Source organism: Urocitellus parryii, chromosome 1 (genome assembly GCF_045843805.1).
Source record: "Urocitellus parryii isolate mUroPar1 chromosome 1, mUroPar1.hap1, whole genome shotgun sequence".
NCBI lineage: Eukaryota > Metazoa > Chordata > Mammalia > Rodentia > Sciuridae > Urocitellus > Urocitellus parryii.
This window is the reverse complement of record NC_135531.1, coordinates 281,627,869-281,648,037: the sequence shown is the minus strand read 5'-3', so window position 1 is coordinate 281,648,037 and position 20,169 is coordinate 281,627,869. Positions and strand designations below refer to the sequence as shown.

Below are 20,169 nucleotides of genomic sequence, written 5' to 3'. Positions count from 1 at the left end.
AATTATGTTGATTTAAACAGTCTAACATCTAATTACTTATGATGTTTCCTAAAGGGTCGCCAAAGAATGAATATAAAATATTAAGATCTAAAAATAAATATGTTTGGCAGTTGTAGATTTGTCAATTTTAGAATGAAGCACTCTAATAAATTAAGTTGTCATATTTTAGTTAAAAGTGTCAAAGATGTTCTATTTATTTACTTATTTATTTGCAGTACTGGGGATTAAGCTCAGGGGCACTCTACCCCTGAGTCACACACACTCAACACTTTATTTTTTTACGTTGAGACAGGCCCTCACTAAGTTGCTGAGGCTGGCCTTGAACATGCGACCTTCCTGCCCCAGCTCCCCAAGTTGCTGAGGTGTGTACAACTGGGCGCAGCAAAGATTCTCTGAATTCTATAGAACCCAGGATCGTAGCAGGTAGATGCAAATGCACTGTCTTCTGTCTGGAGTTCAAGGAGATGAATTTATCTTTTCCAAGTTCTAGTGAATTCTTAAATAAGCTTTACTAAACCCCAAGTTCCCACAAACACAAAGGACATACAAATAGGCTATATATTCACTAAAAACACTACAATCAATTTTTACTCACAAAGGGCAAATCAACCAGTTTATTGAATAATACTTTTAAAAGACTAAAATAATGCACTTATTAAGAAATCAAAGTTACTGTGCAGGGTGAAACAATCATTGCCTCAGCACAATCTGCTATCTGGAACTATCTGGTAAGCAAGAAATGCCACAGGGAAGGACAGGGCCTTGGCACCAGGCTTCCCAAGTTCAGACCCTGGGGCTGCCACTGGACACAGACCTGAGTTGCAGTCCATCAGGTCCTGCGACCGAAACCAGCCGCTGGATGGCTGCCCACAGAGCCGCTGCAGGCAGTCCCGACAGTCAGAGACTGCAGCCTCGTCAATTGGCTACTAAATGTCCTCACAGAACCAGGGGTTTTTAAACATGGAAACCATTTTGGAATAAAAATAGTTACTATTGGGAAATTATGATTCTGTTCAGTGAGGTAAGAATTCTGTGGCTATGTAGACCATCTCATTTTATTTTTTGAGCTGCATGCTGAAGTATTTAAAAATATATTATTAGGATGTTGCAATATGCCTTGAACTCATTCATAAAAATATAGAGCTAAAGTGAAGTATAATGTTGGAACCACTCAGCCTGGGTGAGTGCCTGAGTGTAAATTGCACTATTCTTTCTACTTTCTTGTATTTTTCATGATAAAAAAACTGGGGATGTAGGTCAGTGATACAGTGCTCACCTAGCATGCATGTGCGAGGCCTTGTGTTCAATCCTCAGCACCACATAAAAATATATAAACTAAATAAAGGTGTTGTATCCAACTACATCTAAAAAATAAATATATTTAAAAAAAAAAAAAAAAACTTAAACCATGCAATGAAGAGGAAAGAGGGCAGGAAGACCACAAGTTCAAAGCTAGCCTCAGCAAAAGCGAGGCGCTAAGCAACTCAGTGAGACCCTGTCTCTAAATAAAGTACAAAATAGGGCTGGGAGTGTGGCTCAGTGGTCCAGTGCCCCTGAGTTCAATTCGTGGTACCAAAAAAAAAAAAAGGGGGAAATGAGACAAACTAAGCAAAAGAAAGGTACAGTTTACAGTCCAGAGAACTTGGAATTGTCATAGGTTAAGAAAAGGCACAGCCTACAGCTGGCATTACAACTTGGAGAGCAGGAAGAAACCATTCACACTTTAAAAGGGAACAGTTGAGTGCCTTTTTTAACTCTTCATCCAAAATGCAAAATGCTAAAAACAAGACCCACAAGTTCTCTTCCGACAACCTGAGAGCAGGGTCATCGGGCCTGGCAGGCCCCAGCACAGGCCCAGAGTCTTGGCGTCTGAGCTGCATCAGCACACCACAGCGGTCTGCACCTGTTTTTCCCTTTTTGGCCCTGGGGATCGAACCCAGCGTGCTCTACCCCTAAGTGACATCCCCCACCCCACTGTTGTTTGTTTGTTTTCTTTTTTGAGAAAAGGTGTCACTAAGTTGCCCAGATTGGCCTTGAACTTGCAATCCTCCTAACTCAGCCTCCTGAGTTGCCGGGATTACAGGTGTGGCCAGCACTCTGGCCAACACAGCCGCTTTCCTTTCCTCTGAAGTACTTAGGAATGAGAGGTAGCGGTGAGGAAAGGCCTATTCCCCAGACCAGGGCAGGGAGCCTGGGAACCATGCTCAGCTCTAGAAACAACTGCTTGCAGCCTCTGAGTTCCAGGAGTTCCCAACAGCACCCACAGAGCAGCAGGGTGACCGTGAAGGCACCCCAGCCCAAAGTGAAGGGTGGGGGAGGAAAAAGAGGGACCAGGGCCTCTCCCAGGGAGCACATGTAAGCAGGGCTCTGTTCCCCGCTGGACAACCAAGCTTCATTCTCACCCACAAAACACCCCACTGAGAAACAAGGTTTGCAGTGTGCACCTCTTCACGCCCCAGGTTACACTATTTTCACACTTGTAAATAAAATCCATGAAATGCCCAATACACGCCTGGTATTCAACCTGTGTTAAAGTCTACAAGCTCTGATTCAGCCTGATCTGGGGCTGTCTGTTCAGCTAGTGACCTGTCACACAGCACGCCTGTCACTCAGCTGCTGTCCAGACACCAGCCCGCTCAAAATCAAGGCGAGCATTTGTACAACCATTTGCGATGAGCACACTGTGGTTCGGAGGACCCATCCGTGCATGTGCTCCAGGCCAGGAGGTAGTGAGTGGGAAAGGTGTGAACATGGTGTCCCCAGCTACACTGACACAGGTCACTCCATGGCCTACCAATTGCCATTCCTCCAAGCCTTCACCACTGCCCTCACCCTCTCCTGCAGCACAGGACACCTGGCCAGCTCCCCCACAGGAGCCTGGAGACGAAAAAAGGTCCCTTAAAAATAAGATCCAGTACAAGATGGGGCTGAACTGAGATGCACAGGTGCACAGTGGAGTAAGAACTCACCCGACGGCCCAGCCCCCTCACTGCTCCAGGCCTACAGCTGCCTGCTTGGAACAGTGACCCAGCACGGCCTCCTCCAGGCTTCCGCACCACGCCTGCCACACCAAGGCGTCAGTCACTCACAGCACCCCTCCCAGCGAGGGAAGTCCTCGAAGACACCACTCAGAGAAGGCCCCCCACCATTCTAGCCACGTTTCCAGAATCTTAAAAATGCAGATGGAAACAAAAACTTTTATCTTCTCCTAGAAGAAATCTACACTATTTTTTTTCTTGAATACAACTCAAAAATTCTAATATTTCTGAAGAATTTGGTCTCGGGACACAGAAGACTGACGGGACTGAGATTTCATTGAGGACTGCCCACCCACGCGCAGCGGCACACCATCAGTGCTGGCTGTGAACGGGCAAGCGCAGTGTGTTGCAGACGTGCTGCCTAAAATCTTTATTGTGGAGAAATTCTAGCAGCACAGTAGGCTAAAGATTAAAAAAAAATTCCAATAGCAAAATTAAGAATGCACTTTGACAAAAAAAATAGAAGTTAAATATAAAATTCATGTAAAGATTAACTTAAAGCTGTCACAATGGAGCAAAATTAAAGAAAATAAAACATCAAGTCATTTCTGATCTTCAGCACAATGTTAAAAAAATCTGACTAACACTGGAGTGGTAAGAATAATACAAAAAAACTTAGAACTACACCAAGATGTCGCAACTGTACATCCAGGTGTTGAGGAACTTAAACTACAGAATACCTTTTTCTTACCTATTTCTGAAGCTGTAGTTTCCTGATCTGGTTCGTCATTTAATCCAGACGTTATGGGGTCTAAACTTTTACCTGAAATATTATCCTCCTTCCTTCCTGACATAAAATAGTTAACAACAAATTAACATATTACAAAGGTTTCAGTATCTGCTTGCTTTAGTTGGGATTTACAGGGGTCTGGGTCAGGGCCACCAACACACCACCATGTCCTCTCAGTGGTCCACTCTCAGCCTCCACTCGGTTCCCACAGACTGGACAGAAGTCCCCTCCCCTTCCTGAGACGCCTTCCCCACATCCAGGACAGCCTCTCCTAACAGCAGCCCTGTCCTCTGCCCCCTGCCCTGGAGTCCCGTCCCCCACAGAGCTCAACACACCCTGTTCCCCCAAAGCCACGGCTGTAAACATCATCATGGCCAGAACCTCAGGTTGGGTCACCTCCAACCTCTGCAACTCTCCCTGATCACAGGTCTCACATCCCACCGTCTTCGACGACCTCCGCGGGCGCAGTCAGACCTGTGTTCTGGTACAGCCACCCACACAGCAGCCTGCCATTTCAGCAAGCTGCACTGCGCAGGTGCCCAGAACCCCCCAAAGCGGTCTTCTCTCGGATTCCTCTCATTGAAACATGTGGTACCCCGTCCATGGGCACAGCCGTCGTCCTCTCTCCTGCCCCTCACACGCTATCACCACCGACACCTGGTCCAAGCCAACACACTCCCCATCCAGTCGCCACGAGCTCCTGGCTGTCCCAGGCCTCTACTCCTGCCTCTGATCTTACAAGGAGGACCTTTAAAACACACACCCTGACTCTGTCCTGTCTGTCCTGCTCAAAGCCCTCCAGGTCTTCCAGCCACCAGCCACCTGTAGACACAGGGCAGAGGCCCCAGGCCCCTGCTGGGGCAGCCCCTCCCCCAACACTGCCCCTCCTTCCTCTCCAGCTCCACAGCTGGGCTTCCTGCCCGGCATGCAGCAAGTCCAACCAGCTCAGGTATCTACTCAGGGCCCGTGGACACCTGCAGGTCCTCCTCCCCAGCGAGTCACCTGTCCAGATGTCCCCAGACAGAGGCCCTCCCTGCCTTGCCTTCCTCCCTGCTTTTCCTGGCTTCCTTTTTCACTAAAAATCCTCATCACTAATCAACATGAATACAGGCACCCTCTCAGCTCCTCATGAGTATAAATGTCTTCCAAATAAAGAAAGGAAGGCTTCACTGGATGATTTCAGTCCCAAGCAGACTTAGGGTAGCACACCCTTGGCTGCTGAGAACAGCCCTGTGGCCCAGGAGCAGCTGTCCTCCTGCCCTCCTCCACTCTGGCCAGGCCCACGTGACCCTCTGTGAGGCTCCCCTGCTCTGTGATGGCGCTGAGGCACAGAATCAGGTGGCGAACAACTGCCCCAGGCAGACTCGCGCTCTCAGTTCCACTGTGGCTTAGTCTTACCGAGCTGTTTCCCAGCATGCTCCTTCTTAGCTTTAGTGTAGGAAGAGTTACGTTCTTTTTCTGGGGAAAGACTGTGTTCACTGGTTCTAGAGTCCCTTCTTCCTGACATGAAATTGCACAACGAAAATATGTATTACACTTCACTTGTAATGCTGCATAGTTACCAAATGAATGAAACCAAACACTAATTCCAAGTTATGATTCCCTTTAGAACACACTCCTCATGAATTAGCAAAAATTATCCTACTCTTCTGTGGACTGGCCTTGGGTTCTGTAGGCTAGTACGGCTGTCCACATTCATCCTATGAACATGTGCCATACTCTAGTAGATGCAGGGCACAGAGGTCCCATGCCTTGAGCACCCCCGGGTCCAGGTGTTTGCCCAGGTACCAACCCACCCAAGCAAGGCCAAAGGTTTGGGCCGAGCACCAGCTCAGCTGGTCAGTGCCTGGCCAGCCAGCAGCAAAAACAGGAGCCCCTGAACTGCTGACCGCTGAGAAACTCACTGCCGTCAAGGGTGCAGTCTCCAATAGAAAACTCTTGAAGAGCACCCAGAAAGAAAGAGCCCACAGCAGAAGGTGGCCGTACACACAGACGAAGGAACACGCTGCGTGTCAGAGATGGAGATGCCTCAGCTGTGAGCTCGGGAAACCCGAAGAAGAAACCAAGATCCCTTGGATCAGGATGAGTAGCAAGGCCAGAGTGCAGACAGTGAGAGCAGTCAGTGAAACCCACAAGCCACTAACAACAAGGGGGAAAGACAGCATCTCCAAACAAGAAAACAGACACGACTCAGCCACCACCTGGACAGACCCTGCAGACTACAGCTGGAGGCAGCCACCCTCTGAGAAGTGGCCGGCCGCTCCCTTTGCAGGAGGCTCTTGAGTCATGTGGCAATTTTAAAATTCATCTGAACAGATAAGCAAGTAAAATGGCTTAAAACTTTTCTGAAAAGAACACTGACAGGAAACAGTAGTAAAACAGAGACCAGTGAAAGTGGAAAGCGAACAAGATCCCAGACCTTGACGGGTGCAACTAAGCCATCAGGCAGAAGGGTACCCTTAATTGGCAAGTGATCCTGGCACAGCAGGCAAAGAATTCTAAAAAAATAAGTCAGCGCCTTGGTATATGCCAGGAATGAAAGTAAGAGATGAATACGAAGACTCAATATTAAAATGTATGCTAAAACACAAATTTTCAAGTCACAAATCTTTACACAAATTACCAAAAGCTTCAAGCACATAAAAATTAAGCACTCAGGCAAATCCAAAACCAAACTGAACATAATTAGTAAAAATGAAGCGCAAAAATATAAAAAACACACTTATTTAAAAATTGGCTGAGGTCCTTAACATACAAAGAGTTCACACAAAATAACAAGAACTCTTTGCATCTCCAGACAGTCAATGAGGAATCAGGAAAGAACAGACAAATCCAAGACCCCAATCAAAACTAGGGACACACATGAAAAAATGCAATCTCACTAGGAATTAAACTTCCCAATTTTTTGTCTATCAAAATCAGAAAGCTGGGCTGGGGTTGTGGCTCAAGCGGTAGCGCGCTCGCCTGGCATGCGTGCGACCCGGGTTCGATCCCCAGCACCACATACCAACAAAGATGTTGTGTCCGCCGAGAACTAAAAAATAAATATTAAAAAATTTCTCTCTCTCTCTCTCTCTCCTCTCTCACTCTCTCTTTAAAAAAAAAAAAAAAATCAGAAAGCCTTGGGGCTGGGGCTGGGGCTGGGGCTGGGGCTCAGCAGTAGCGCACTTGCCTGGCATGTGTGAGGTACCGGGTTCGATTCCTAGAAGCACATATAAATAAATAAAATAATATCTATCAATAACTAAAAATATATTTTAAAAAAAATCAGAAAGCCTTGCCGGGCGCAGTGGCACACACCTGTAATCTCAATGGCTTGGGAAGCTGAGACAGGAGGACCGCAAGTTCAAAGCCAGCCTCAGGAAAAGCAAAGCGCTAAGCAACTCAGTGAGACCCTGTCTCTAAATAAAATACAAAACAGGGCTGGGATGTGGCTCAGTGGTCGAGTGCCAGTACCCACCAAAAATTCAGCCTTTAAAACACTGGAGGGTGGGCAGAGGGCATCTGTAGAGGAGCCCCGTGCCAGCGCTCACTCCTCTGGGCTGGGACAGGGCACCACCGAGAGGACGTCCCTAGAGCATCACTCACTGACTGTTGGGAAGGGACAGATCTTAGGTAAGTTCACTTCTGGATAATTCCAACTACCACGCTGTCCCACCCTAACCTACAGGATTCGGGAAAGCGTGGAGTTTCAGAAACCTCTTCTGCTCTTCAGAGCCTCCAGCAAGAGCGGCTCTGGCCAGCACAGCCCTGCGTTCCCTGCCTCTCTGGTCCTGTTGCTGGTGTGTCACAGTAACGGTCCATTTTCAGCCAAACCCCAGGCCAGACCTGTGAGCGTAGCTTTCTGCATGAGTCCAGTGCTCACTCCTGCTATTTTTAACCACAGGCACGTGCGTCATCTGCCTGGGTGCTCTTCATGCCCAATGGGAAAGACAAGAGCCCTGCGGCCCGACGACCAACACACATCTGGAAAACGAAAATCCAATCACCCCTTTTAAGTTCCAGCACAGGTCTGCAGCAAAAGGGGCGGCTTTGCCCTGAGTGGTGTGAGTTCACACAAGTGTGTACACGTGCCTTCTCCCCACTGTTTGTTTCCAGGCACCGCAGACCTGTGACCAGCCACGAGTCTGCTACCAGAGAGTGGGACAGAGGCAACAGAGCTAAGACCCACATCTGAGCCACAGTCGGCTCGGCAGTACCTTCCACTGAAGTCTTGGATCGTCGTTTTGATGTTTTTGATGTCAATGACCGGGACGCTGTGGTGGAAATCTCAGCCTTAGAGAGAAGAAAAGACAAAAATCAATGGCAGCTTCACACAGCAATAGCACCAGACTCACTGTTCAAGCTCTGCCCAAGGAAACCAAGTATGAAAACAGCAGCAGCAGCACAGGCTTTAGGGGACTTGCCACGCGGTGCAGTTACGTGCTCGGGACCCAAGAGGGAGTCCAGACCTCTTCCAGCCTCCACACAGGCCTCTCTGTGCAGCCCTAGGCAGCTCAGCAATCTGCTAAGGGCGCTCGAGAAACGCTGCCTGTCACACGTGCTTAACACCGGTCAAAGTTGTCAGAGGACTGCAAGGCCCAACGCCCTGGAGGGCACTTGCGCACACTGAGATGCCAGTGGGACAAATGTGGGAGCAGTGTGGGACCACCTCTGGACGTGCAGTCCGCCACTGAGACACTGCCATGTGACACACGACTGTACTGAAGTACTTAAATGCATTTGTATGCCACTCTGAAAGTAAAACCTCTCACCTGTGTTTCTGGAGAACACAGTGGGAGAAGGCAGCACAGCCCCCGCCCGCCCTCGGCACGACTCCACTCTCACGCCCTCTCCCCAGAGCAGCCCCGGTGGCCCCCCGCCCTCGTGTGGCTGACTCCATGTCCCTACCGTCAGACAATTATGGAAGTCAGCTAAGCCCTCAAGGGTCCCTTCTGCCAACCTCTATAGCATGGCCTCACGGGGACGACAGGCCACGAGCGGACCTCAGCCACAGGAAACACTGTGGGGTCCCAAGAGTTGCCAGGCCGAACTGAGCGAGCGCCTCAGCGGGCCCTCCCTTCCCCACCAGCCCCCAACTCAGTCCCCTTCCCGACTCACCCCGAGTGCCCCTGCCACCACTCCCCTCAGCACCATACCTCACGCTCACCAAAGGTGCAGGCCCAGAAACCACCCGACACGTGCCAGGAGGTGTGCCGCTCCACCATTCCTGAGACAGCCTTTCCCCAGCCACAGCCCCACTGGTCCAGGGAGGACGCACATCCACGACCCAACTCCAGGTCACACCTCTGGAAACTGCTGTTTAAACTCTACCTCTGTTTCCGCCTTGGAGTCTTTAAAGGATCCATCTGAAAACTTCTTAGATATCTCCCCTGAACTTGCTGACTGTAAAAAAATATATATATATATTTTCCTTCAAATTTTGGAAATATTCACATATGTAATACCTAAAAACAAATCAAGCTCTGGTCCATTGGTCCACGATAGTGACGTACAAACAAGACAACCCTTGGCACAGACCTGAGCAGTCTGTCCGGTCACTGCTGCTGGAACCTCAGTGTTCCTGGCGAGCAGCACCGGGGCTAGGACACCAACACTCCTGCCTGGCAGGGGACTACGCAGAGGCCAATCCCCCGACCATGACAGCCCAGGAGGTGCAGAATGGGATGGGATGAATTTAAACTCCAGGGCCCACAAAATATTTGTCCGTCTTCTGATATCTGAGCATCTTCTAACAACGGGGCAACTGGAATGGCGAGACTCTTCATAAGCAAAGGCTGCAGACAGACAGGCAGGAAGGCACCCTCCTAAGCCACATGACTCCTGTCAATGCCATCTACACATCTGGACACAGGATGTCAAAGGACACTCGTTCAGCATTTCAATAATGAAACATGCTCTTCAGACAGACACATCAGATGGTACAGGTGGTCATCACTCAATGGTCAGGGGGCCCAGCAGGTGCCACACTCATGTGCTCAACATGTAGGGTGACATCTGGGGCTCATGGACGGCCAGTCTAACCTGGCACCTGGGCTCCAGCCACCACACCATATCCCCGTAGCACTCCTGACTTCTCAGGATGCCTCAGTCTCTATCTTACCGTCCTCCACACAAACCATGGGCAGGCCGGGTGCACACCTATAACCTGAGCAACTCACAGGAGGCTGAGGCAGGAGAATGGCAAGTTCCAGATCAGTCTCAGCAACTTAGTGAGACCCAGTCTCCAAAGAAAAATAAAAAGGGCTGGGGATGTGGCTCAGTAGTGGAGTGCTTGCCAGCGTCATGCAAGGCCCTGGGCTAACCTCCCAGGACTGCCAATAAAATAAAAGAAAGAATTTGTCTGGGCAGCCTGCGCACTCCTGTCGCCCTCCCTCCAAGACAGTCAGGCTTTGGCCAGAGCGGGCAGTGATGTGGCAGAGCAGGGCCTGAACTGCCATCTCCTGCCTCCACTAAGACTGACATCCTCAGGGCCATTTTACAAGTCACTTGAACCAGGATCTTTGAGAGGCACCTCACGGCAGCTCATACCTGCATGGTGCTTCTGACCAGGAGACCTTGCTGCTGTTGTCCAGATCAGCACAGCTAATAAAGACGCCCCAGATTCACAAAGGCCAGGCAAACAGAATCACCTGAAAGACTTACTAAGCAAATCCACTTCACCTCACTGTGGCCTCCAGCCCTTCAACAAAACCATCTTTCCCACTTGGCTCTCACACATCCCAAATATCAGTCTGCAAACATTTATCTTTAGAATTTTCTTTCTCTCTATTAAAGCGACTAGTTGCAGCATTGGCAATTTCAGTGAACTCAATATGGGAGGCTCTATCTGAAGACCCCAATGGCGGAGGAGGCTATCCACTCAGGGGCTGTCTCATGCACACAAAAAATATACCAGACATGCCAGCACCTACAAACATACCAGAACACGCCAGCTACAAAAAGCAGATCAGGGCGAAATACTTTTTCTCAGGCTGTTAAAAAGTGGTAAAGAGGGAGGCTGCACCCTCACCCTCCAGGGCCCCCAGGTCTTTATGGCACAGAACCAGGGTGTGTTAGTTACTCCAGACGTGAATGGAGGGAAAGCGATACTATGAAGACTACAACCTGACAGTCCCCCCTAGAATACCAATTTCAAATACTAACAAAACCACATCTTTTTGGATAGGTGCCCCCTTGCTTGCTGCAGCGGGCAGAGAAAAGTTTATGCCGACTTGCAGAGAAAAACCAGTTTACAGACTTCCAGCAAGGTCGGTCCTATGGAGCCCACTCCCAGGGACAGGGATGCCCCAGAGGCAGCACTACTGAACAAGACGGCCAGTGGGGGCAGGGAGCTGGAGGCCAGCCCAGGCCTTGCCCTCACTGCCCAGCTGCATCACCTGGGCAGTCCAGGAGCCAGGCCAGACCTCTGCCTCCCCTGCCAGCAGCCACAGACCAGACCACTGTCCTGTCTTCTCAGGATGATGTCCCACAAGAAGGGCATCTAGAAAGGCAACTTGCTCATTTAGAAGACACAGTCTGAAACTCAAGGCTTCTGGCCAGTCGTAAAATTACCTGAAAATTCCATTAAACAAGAATGGCAGGGGCTGGGGTTGTGGCTCAGCGGTAGAGCACTCGCCTAGCAAGTGCAAGGCCCTGGGTTCAATCCTCAGCACCACATAAAATAAATAAGCAAAATAAAGTACTGTGTCCAACTACAACTAAAAAATAAATAAATAAATAAATATAAAAAGAATTACAGTAACCTGAGGTCTTATTGTACCGATCTGCCAGTGTCCAAAAGACTTGGTGTCTCTACTCCTTAACAAACTCAGTAGTGCCCGAGCTCCACCACACAGCCACTGACCCTGCCGAAACGCCACTTCCAATGACGCCAGGGACCAGCTCCACCAAACACAAGTGCAGGCCATGTCACAGAGTTGCAAAGCAACATATCTCGGCACATCTGGCAAGATGACAAGGGCAACTGGGCAAATGAACTCAACCCCTGAAAACGGAATAAGCTCACAAAGAGCGAGCGCCCCGCGGTCTTTTCCCAGCTTCCTCCAAGCTACCTCCCGCCACCCCCAGAGCAGCGCTCCTCACAAAGAGGCCCAGGAAGGCCTGTGACTGACCTGCCACCCGGGGTTCACTGGTCTGAAGACCCCATCAGCCCTGCCTGGTCCTCCGCTCGCCCTTCACCACACAGTCCTCTGGGCCCCCGGGGCCACCACAAGCTCTTCAAGAATGGCCATGCATTTAAAACCAGGCACCCTGGCAGAACCGTGACCTCGCTGGGTTCCCACCAGGAAGGCACAACTTTAAACCGCCACAGAAGGAAACCCTCAGGCACGGCCGGCTCCCCCAAAAAGCCAGCTCCCAGGCTGTTACCTTTCTCTCCAGCTTCTCCTGCTCTCGGTTCTTCTCCCTGTCGGGGTCCCTGGAGTGCTCCCCGTTTCTCGCTCTCCGCCGCTCCCGGTCCTTGCCCTTGTCGCGGTCGCGGTCGCGCTCCCGGTGCCGCTCCTTCTCGCGCCCTGCCTCGCCCCTCCTCTCCCGCTCCTTGTCCCGGTCTGCGTCTCTGTCCTTGTTGCCTCTGTCTCTGTCCCTCTCTCGCTCCTGCCTGGCCCTGCTTCTGCTTTTCTCCTTCTCCCCTTCCCGGTACTTGTCTCTCTCCGCGTCTTTGTGTCGGTCTCGGTCACTGTCCTTCATCTTCTCCTTGTCCCTTTCTTTTTCTCTTGATTTGCTTTCTTCTTTCAGTTCTTCTCTCTGTTTTCCATCTCTGCTTGTACTTCTCTCTTTTACTTCTGAATTTCTTCTATCCTAAAAATATATGTATACATAAATATAAACGTTTTTACCTAAACTGCAAAAAGACCGTTTCATTCTTAAAGAAGTGCCACTACAGTCACCTCTCTATCTCTGTGAGCTCTCGAGTCGTCTTCCCTCACATTCTTATTGTCCGACTCGTGAGGCTTGGAGGTCCGGGAGGCCCTTCCTCTCGCGTCCGCCTTCTCTCCAGCCAGAACTCTCCGCACTGCATCCTCGCTGGAGAGCTTTTTCCGCAGGCCAGGAGGTGAATGCAAGGCAAAAACGAGATCAGCACAGGCAACAACACAAACGCCAGCAAAGAGAGTTCATTCGACAGATTTTGTATGAGTAAAATTTGAATGAAATATTAAAAGAAAATGTCATTATCATAGACAAAGCCCTGTGTCTCTTGATCACCATGACTAATGACTCATCACTAAGCCCTAGTCCAGTCCCACCTATGCTGCCCAGGGTGGACGTGAGTGTGGTTCAGGAGCAGTAAAGCTGAAAACCACACAACTCACAAACCTCTCCACCTCCACTGGGATCAGGGTCCTAGCAGAAAGGGCCTTCAGAGGTGACTCGACCACCTCATTCCCTAAAAACTAGCACGCTCTGAGGCTAGGACACCAAGAGGTGGAGCAAGCCCAGTGCAGGCCTGTGGTGCCTGGAGTAGGGGGCACAGGTGTGGGAGGCGAGGACGGAAGTTGAGGAGCAGCTCCTACAGCGCCCCTCGCCCTGGGTGGGTAAAACGCTGTCCACAAAGGAGGCAACACCAGCTTCAAAAGACAGCTTCGGGCTGCCAGGCCAAAAGCAAAGCACCTACCAGGCCCCACGTACTACAGAAAGCCTGCCATCCTGTGTTTTGCAGGCCCTGGCTCACAATCACAGAAGCTCCTCCTGCACCTCCAAGCTCCAGAATACTTGGGACCCAACTCAAAGTGCAAGGTTCAATGGGTACCACTGGAAATACCTCCCACGATATTTAGTCACTCACTCCCCCTCCACTTCTTGCCACTCAGCACTACTAAGTTTAAAATGCCAGTGCTGCAGTGTCACAGTGTGGATGCAGCACTTTCCAATGATCTGAAGCAGCATTACCTTGTTAATGCAGCACTTTGCAATTATCTGAAGCAGCTCGTTTGTTCTTTCAGGCTCGTGCCCGGCCACGATTCGGGCTGGTTTTGCCAACAAAGGCTCTCCTGAAACCATCACGACCACATCTATGGCCTTCTGGAGGAAGCTAATTTTTGCATCTTTATCCTGAAATGTTTCCATTTAAAATAGAAATATTAACATACTTCAAAGAGTTTGCATTATCATCAGAATGTTTGAAAGACATGGGTTAGCCTCTTTATAGAAAAAGCACTTTTTAGATATATGACAAATTTAGAAATACTGTCCTTTTATAACACAACAAAATTCATGAAAGCTATTAAGTTAGCTGATGGGCTGCATTAACCTTTGAAATACTAATTCTGCTTTTCAGTTGATAAATTTAGCACAACATGCACTGGCCACAAACAAGAAGATGAAATGAGAAAGGTCCACGCCATTCGTGAGTTAAAGGGCTTCGTCTCCCAACTACACACAGCATTTTCCTCACACAAGGGGTAGCCGCGGCCTAAAACCATCTGTTCACTCAGGGGAAGAACAGGGAGAGGGGGAGCCCCGCGCCAACCTACCTTGACGTTATCTGACTTCATCTCAACATCTGTGTAGAGGCCCTTCATGAACCCAGTGGTCCTAATCACCTTCAAAACACAAAAAAGAAATTCATGCACCTCCCGGGACATCTGCTGACCCCCCACCAGCGCCCAGGAGTCTCACTGTCCACTCTCTATAAATGTTTACGTCATGAGTGCAGAATGCTGTGACGCAGAACACAACCAGGCCTCAGGACATCCTGGCTGCAAGCACAAAGAGTGCCAACACCCAGGGGTGCCAGGGCAGCCCACAGGAGGGGAGGGCCCAGGTGCCAGGGACTGCTTCCCAGGGGAGAGCAGACCTGAACTGGACCCAGAAGCTAACAGAAGAGCTGGGGAAGAGGGCATTTGGGAAGCACTTGACCAATCAAAGAAATCTACTCCATGAGGGACGGAACAATTCGGATGGAACAAATCTTGTTTGTGGCCAGAGCATGTTGTGCTGATTTATCAACTGAAAAGCAGAATTAGTACTTTAAAGGTTAATGCAGCCCATCAGCCAACGTAAAAGCTTTCACGAATTGTTTCTGTTGTATTATAAAAGGTCAGTATTTCTAAATTTTCAAGGGATCCAGAAAAGTGTGAGACAGCAGGAGTCTGAGGCCTCCAGAGTCCGGCAGGGCCTGACCCGGAGGCTCTTTGCAACCACTTAGGGACACAAACTATGCTTACGAGACCGGGCAGTTCTAACACAGAGAGGCCAGGCCACTCTGAGCTTCACTGGAGTCCCCCAGGCACGGTGGCGGGAATGGAGACCAGAAGGAAAAGGAAGAGCTTAGCCTGGGCATCCAAACCAGAATCTACAGATGGGTCCTCCTCACTTCTTAGGATGGTGGGGTACCATGCATCTATGTCATCACTTCTGTTCTCCCCCTACCTGCCCCTCCCCCTCAGGTAACCTGAACCCTGAAATATCCTGAAAGGGCTGTGGTTTGCTCTGTCCCTCCCTGTCCCCCACCCAGCATCCTGGATATCTTAAGGTCAGAGTAATTAAAAATGTGAGGGTTACTGAACAATCAAAACAATGGATTTTCTAAAAAATGAAACAGAACAGAAAATATCAGGTGTATCCTCCGGAGGCCTGTAGATGTGTGTCCTAGGTCAGCTGTAGCTTTATTACTGTGAATCAGGTTTTAAAAACCAATGGCAAAAGACAGGCCTGGGAGTCAGCCAACTACTGCGTTGTTTTGTTTGGCTTTGTTCTTAGAAGATGGCTAGAATGTGGACTCTTAAAAGCATCCCACCCTTAATGTTCCTGACAACTGCTCACTTCTTCTGGGTTGAGGTTTTCCCAGGGTGCAGGCAGTTTATATTGTGAGCAGTAACTGGAAGCAACAAGAAACAATATCACAGAACCTTGTTTAACCTAATAAAAAACGCTGTTAGTTAGCTACAGCTCCATATTTAGACACTGACTTGAACAAGACATTCAGGGGCAGTAAGAATCTTCACAGGACACTCTCCACCCACCATATAAAAATGCTTTTCAGCGTCAGCCATTCTAATGCCTTGTCAAGGAGGTGTCAGTGCATTTATCTTGACACCGAAAAAGAAATTAATTTCAGCATTAGAAAAAGTTTAGGAGAAAAGCAGACCTGCTCCCAATGGAGCATATACCTCATTCCATACCTGCCTACCAGGCCACAGAGCGGATTCCTGCTTGAATGTGCCTCCTCCATCCCACAAAACACCCTTGGACCAACCAGGACAAGGTCATTAAGCCCCACCCACAAGCTCCCCCAGGATGAGCACACTCCCCTGTGGCACTCCCCTCTTCTAACCCTGCCATTCCTTTTGGTTACCTGCAGCCTTCTCACTGAAAGGTGCTCCCTAAGTCCTGAGAATGGAAGTATTCTTTAGGCTCCCTCCCCCTCAAAGTTTCTCTTCCCTCCAGGTGCTTTCCTCGGGTGGCCCTGCATTTCATGAACTGCCAGGAGCAGCACAAAAAATGAAGTATAGCTTTGCAGCCTCAGCTCCAACAGGTCAGGCTGCAGGCAGGCCAGTTCTTCCTCGCTCCCTCAGGATCAGGGGATGACACCTGCTACTTCACAGAGTGGTGGTGACACAGCACACTGCCTGGCTCCCATGGGACTCTCTACACAGCTGGGTCCCTTCCCCATACACTATCCAGGACAGGCTGTAAGGGCTGTGCAATCCAAGAGAAGGAGACCACCAGTCAAAACAGGAGTGTGGGTGATTCCTAGAGCTTTTCTGCATGAGCAGGTTTGGGACAGAGGCACACCGTTCCAGGAGAGTACACACCACAGCTGGTAGGATGGCCAAAATCAACACGGAATGAGAATAAAGTTTGAGAGCCCTCATTCGGTGAGACTAGGAGCCCTGGGAGCGTGCAACCTGACCCCTTAGTCCCAGAGAGCACCTGGGCCCCTAAGCCCTCTGGTGCACCTTGAAATGGGTGCTGCCACCCCTTGAGGCAACACTCCTGAGTTACTAAGCACCTGGACAGACTGCCAAACAGTGAATGTTTGTTGTGCAATTTCTATGTACCCAGTGCAGCTCACTGGAGATGCACTAACAAATCAGTACCGTCCTGTCATTGAGAAATCCACCGTCCTTAAGTGAGAAAGTCACAGGGACAATAACCTCAAGTTAAAGCAGGCTGTGCAGTTTATCCACAAATATCAAACGACATTTTTACAGCTTTCCTTTCAGAAAACCAATATATTTATTATATTTCCTACAACCAATATATTTATTCTCCTTCGTGTATTTATTAAGCATTCTAACTCCGGTGACTGCACCACGCAGTCGTGAGAGAAACTCTGAGGAGGGAGCCTAAAGAATAACTCCACCCTCCCACGACTTGGGGAGCACCTTCCACGTGAGAAGGCTGCAGGGCAACCCAGGGGAATGACAGGGTTAGAGGGGGAAGTCACCGAGGGCTCTGAAGAGACGCGCCCGTGGGTAGGAGAGAAACGGGAAGGTTCCCGGGGCGGGCGCCTGCGACCCCAGCCACCCGGGAGGCCGCGGCAGGAAGACCGCCAGGTCAGGGCCAGCCTGGGCGACTGGTCGGGGCCCAGACTCCAATTAAACGTCAACAGGGCTGGACGCGGCTCGGCCGGGGAGGCGCGCAGAGGCACAGCGCCCGCGTCCAGTCCCCGGGCCCCCGAGGCGGGACCCCCGCAGGAGCCGGGCCTGCGCTCCGGGTGGGCATCTCCCAGCCGATCTCCCGGCGCAGCGCCCCCCGGCCCGGCCCACGCCGCCCGGCGCGCACCTCCGTGACGATGTCGTGCAGGTAGCGGAACGGGGGCTTGCTCAGCAGCTTCTCCGTCAGCGGCGGCCTGCGGATCACCTTGCCCAGCGCCTCCTGCGTCCGCCGCACCACCGCCGCGTTCATGGCCGTGCCGCCGCGCGGCTGCCCGCCCGCGCCGCTCCGCCCGCCGGGTCCCCGCGGCCGCAGCGGAGAGCCGGACTCCCATCCCACAATGCACTGCAGCGCGCGCGGCGCCTGCGCGGCCCGCCCCCGGTCGCCAGGGCTGCGCGGCCTTAGCAACGGGCGCTCGTGGGGCCCGCCTCTCCCGAAGCCCGCCCTCATAGGCCCCGCCCCGGACGCAGCCCCGCCCACAGCCTCTCCCTGACCGCAGCGCTCGCCCCGCCCACAGTCCCCCTGACCCGCTCCGCTGCCCGCTCCTCAGCCCCGCCCCTCCGCAGCGGAGCCCTGCTGTCCCGCTGCCCTGCTGCCCAGCTGACCTCCTGACCAGCCCGCTCTGCCCACTGGCAGAGGCCGCGGTGGGCCGCCTAGCACAAGTAGCTCCCAGGACCTGCGCTGCCTGACAGGCACAGTTCAAGGGGCGCGTAGGCTCAGGTGAATGGACGGGGCTGCGCCGAGTCCTCCACAGACACGAGGAGGCGGTGTCTGGCCCCTCTGGTACTCCACGGCTTCTGGGGCGAGGGCTTCTTTTCTCTGACAATTCATTTCTGTTCCTATAAAGGAGGCTACTAACGCGTCGCCCAGGAAGGTGAGGACTGCGTGATGTCCCCTGTTCCACCTCCTGTCCCACCGCACAAACCCTCTCGGCAGTGTGGGGGCTCTGTATTCTGCGTTTATTCTTCCAGTGAAAGCTTTTATGGCTTTTAAATTTACATCCGCTTTTTACCATTTTGCATACTCTTCATTCTTTGTGTAGATCTAGATTTCCACCCGGTGCGTACTCCTGTCTGAAGAACTCCTTCTCTAGTATTTATTTTTGCACCGTTAAGCTGGCAACTAATGCTTCATCTTTTATGTATCCAAAAATCTTTATTTATCTTCACATTTGAAAGAATTTACCACGCTCAAATGGGGGGAGGTTATATAGACTACCAGTCTCAAGTCAGGCTGTATGGCTTATCAATAAATACTGAACTGCATACGTTTTCTTTTCTTCATTACTGTCCCTTGAACTCAGGGGTCCTCCACCACCGACCTACATCCCCAACCCTTTTTATTTATTTATTTATTTTTGAAACAGTGTCCCGCTAAATTACTGAGACTGAACTCCAATTTGCAATCCTCCTTCCTCAGCCTAGAGTGAAGTTGCTGGGATTACAGGCCTTCCATAACATACCCAAACTAAACTGGATTCTTGTAATTTGCTTTCAGGTCTCCCTACAACCACCTACAGTAAATTCACCCTCAATTATTTAATAAATGTACAAGTATTAGAATTCTGATTGACTTTTTTCTTTTGGTACTTTGAGAATGTCACTTCATTGGCTTCTGGTTTACATAGTTTCTGAAAAGCAGTCTCCTGGAATTCTCATTTGTTGTGCTTTGTTTATGTTTCTGCCTGTCTTAAAGATTTTTTTTTTTTACTATTGGTTTGTCAGAGGTTTGCCAATGATATATGTAGATGTATAGTTATATTTTGCTTTTGTTTTTTCAGACAGGGTTTTGCTGTGTTGCCTGGGCTGGCCTCAATCTCACACTCCTCCTGCCTCAGCCTCATGATCACCTAGGATCACATACCTCTGCACCAAACATGAACATGTGCATTTTCACCTAAAATTTATGTACGATAATTGTGTTCGCATTGGTTGGGGAAGTGCCGGATAGGATGTTCTGGTTGGTGGTTCCTGGAGGAGCCACGTGGCGTTCGGGAGAGTTCCTGGGGAGCGTGTGTGGAGTGTGCTAGTGGAGTTCAGAAATAAAGTTTGTTCCTGCTTGAGTGGCTCATGATTTGTGCCCAGCCAGACTGCGGCATTTGGTGGTCCATGCGGGGGAATGCCTGAAGCTCGGAGGTAAGTGAAATTGCTCACCCCTGAGGGAAGGCGAGAGAATGGGTGACCATTTCAAAAAACAATGTGTTCTTGTTTTGCTTTGTTTTGTTTTTGTTTCAAGCTGCCTATCCCTAGAACTTTCTCAGGCAAACTGGGAAAAATGGTTGGCTCAAGGTTTGAAGTTGTTCGCCCCTGAGGAGGAGATAGAAATAGACCACAAATGCACATGTCAAGAAAATAGGAAAACTGATACAATGATTTTTGTTCCGTTTTTGTTGCATTCTGTTTCGGTTTTGTTTTGCGTTATCTTGTTGGGTTGTGTTATCTTTATAGTAGATTAGAAATTAGTAAAAAACAAACCGAAAGAATGTTAAGTAAATTTTTAGAGGAAGGAGGCACCCCGGTAAAACCAAAAACAGTCAGGGCATATGTTGATACAATACAAAAATGTAGCCCATGGATTTTTAAGGAGGAGTTGTTGCATATATCACAATGGGACCATCATGGTGAAGATTTAAGGGACAGGGAAAAGAAAAACCCAGGAACTCTGCCAGTTGGCACATTGCCATGATACGATTTTGTTTGCCTAATCCAAAGATTTCAGTTCAGATTATGGTAGAAGACATATTAGATCAGGAAAAAGAGGAGGCCTCTGGAGATAGTCAGAAAGGGGAAGAAAGTTTAGAGC

At 50.1% G+C, this 20,169-nt stretch overlaps 1 protein-coding gene across 2 annotated transcripts in view; it reads right to left on the bottom strand.

The window, feature by feature from the left end:
- Positions 1–17,666, bottom strand: part of Traf3ip1 (TRAF3 interacting protein 1) — a 55,873-nt gene extending 38,207 nt beyond the window's left edge. For both annotated transcript variants that reach the window (XM_026396050.2, XM_077799770.1), the window contains exons 1-7: positions 17,497–17,666; positions 14,241–14,309; positions 13,657–13,818; positions 12,657–12,800; positions 12,139–12,567; positions 9,082–9,153; positions 7,968–8,043 (exon numbers count right to left, since the gene is read on the bottom strand). In XM_026396050.2, coding sequence (XP_026251835.2) covers positions 7,968–8,043; positions 9,082–9,153; positions 12,139–12,567; positions 12,657–12,800; positions 13,657–13,818; positions 14,241–14,309; positions 17,497–17,619 — 1,075 coding nt within the window. In that variant the 5' untranslated portion in view covers positions 17,620–17,666. The remainder of the gene's footprint in view (positions 1–7,967; positions 8,044–9,081; positions 9,154–12,138; positions 12,568–12,656; positions 12,801–13,656; positions 13,819–14,240; positions 14,310–17,496) is intronic.
- Positions 17,667–20,169: the final 2,503 nt, after the last annotated feature.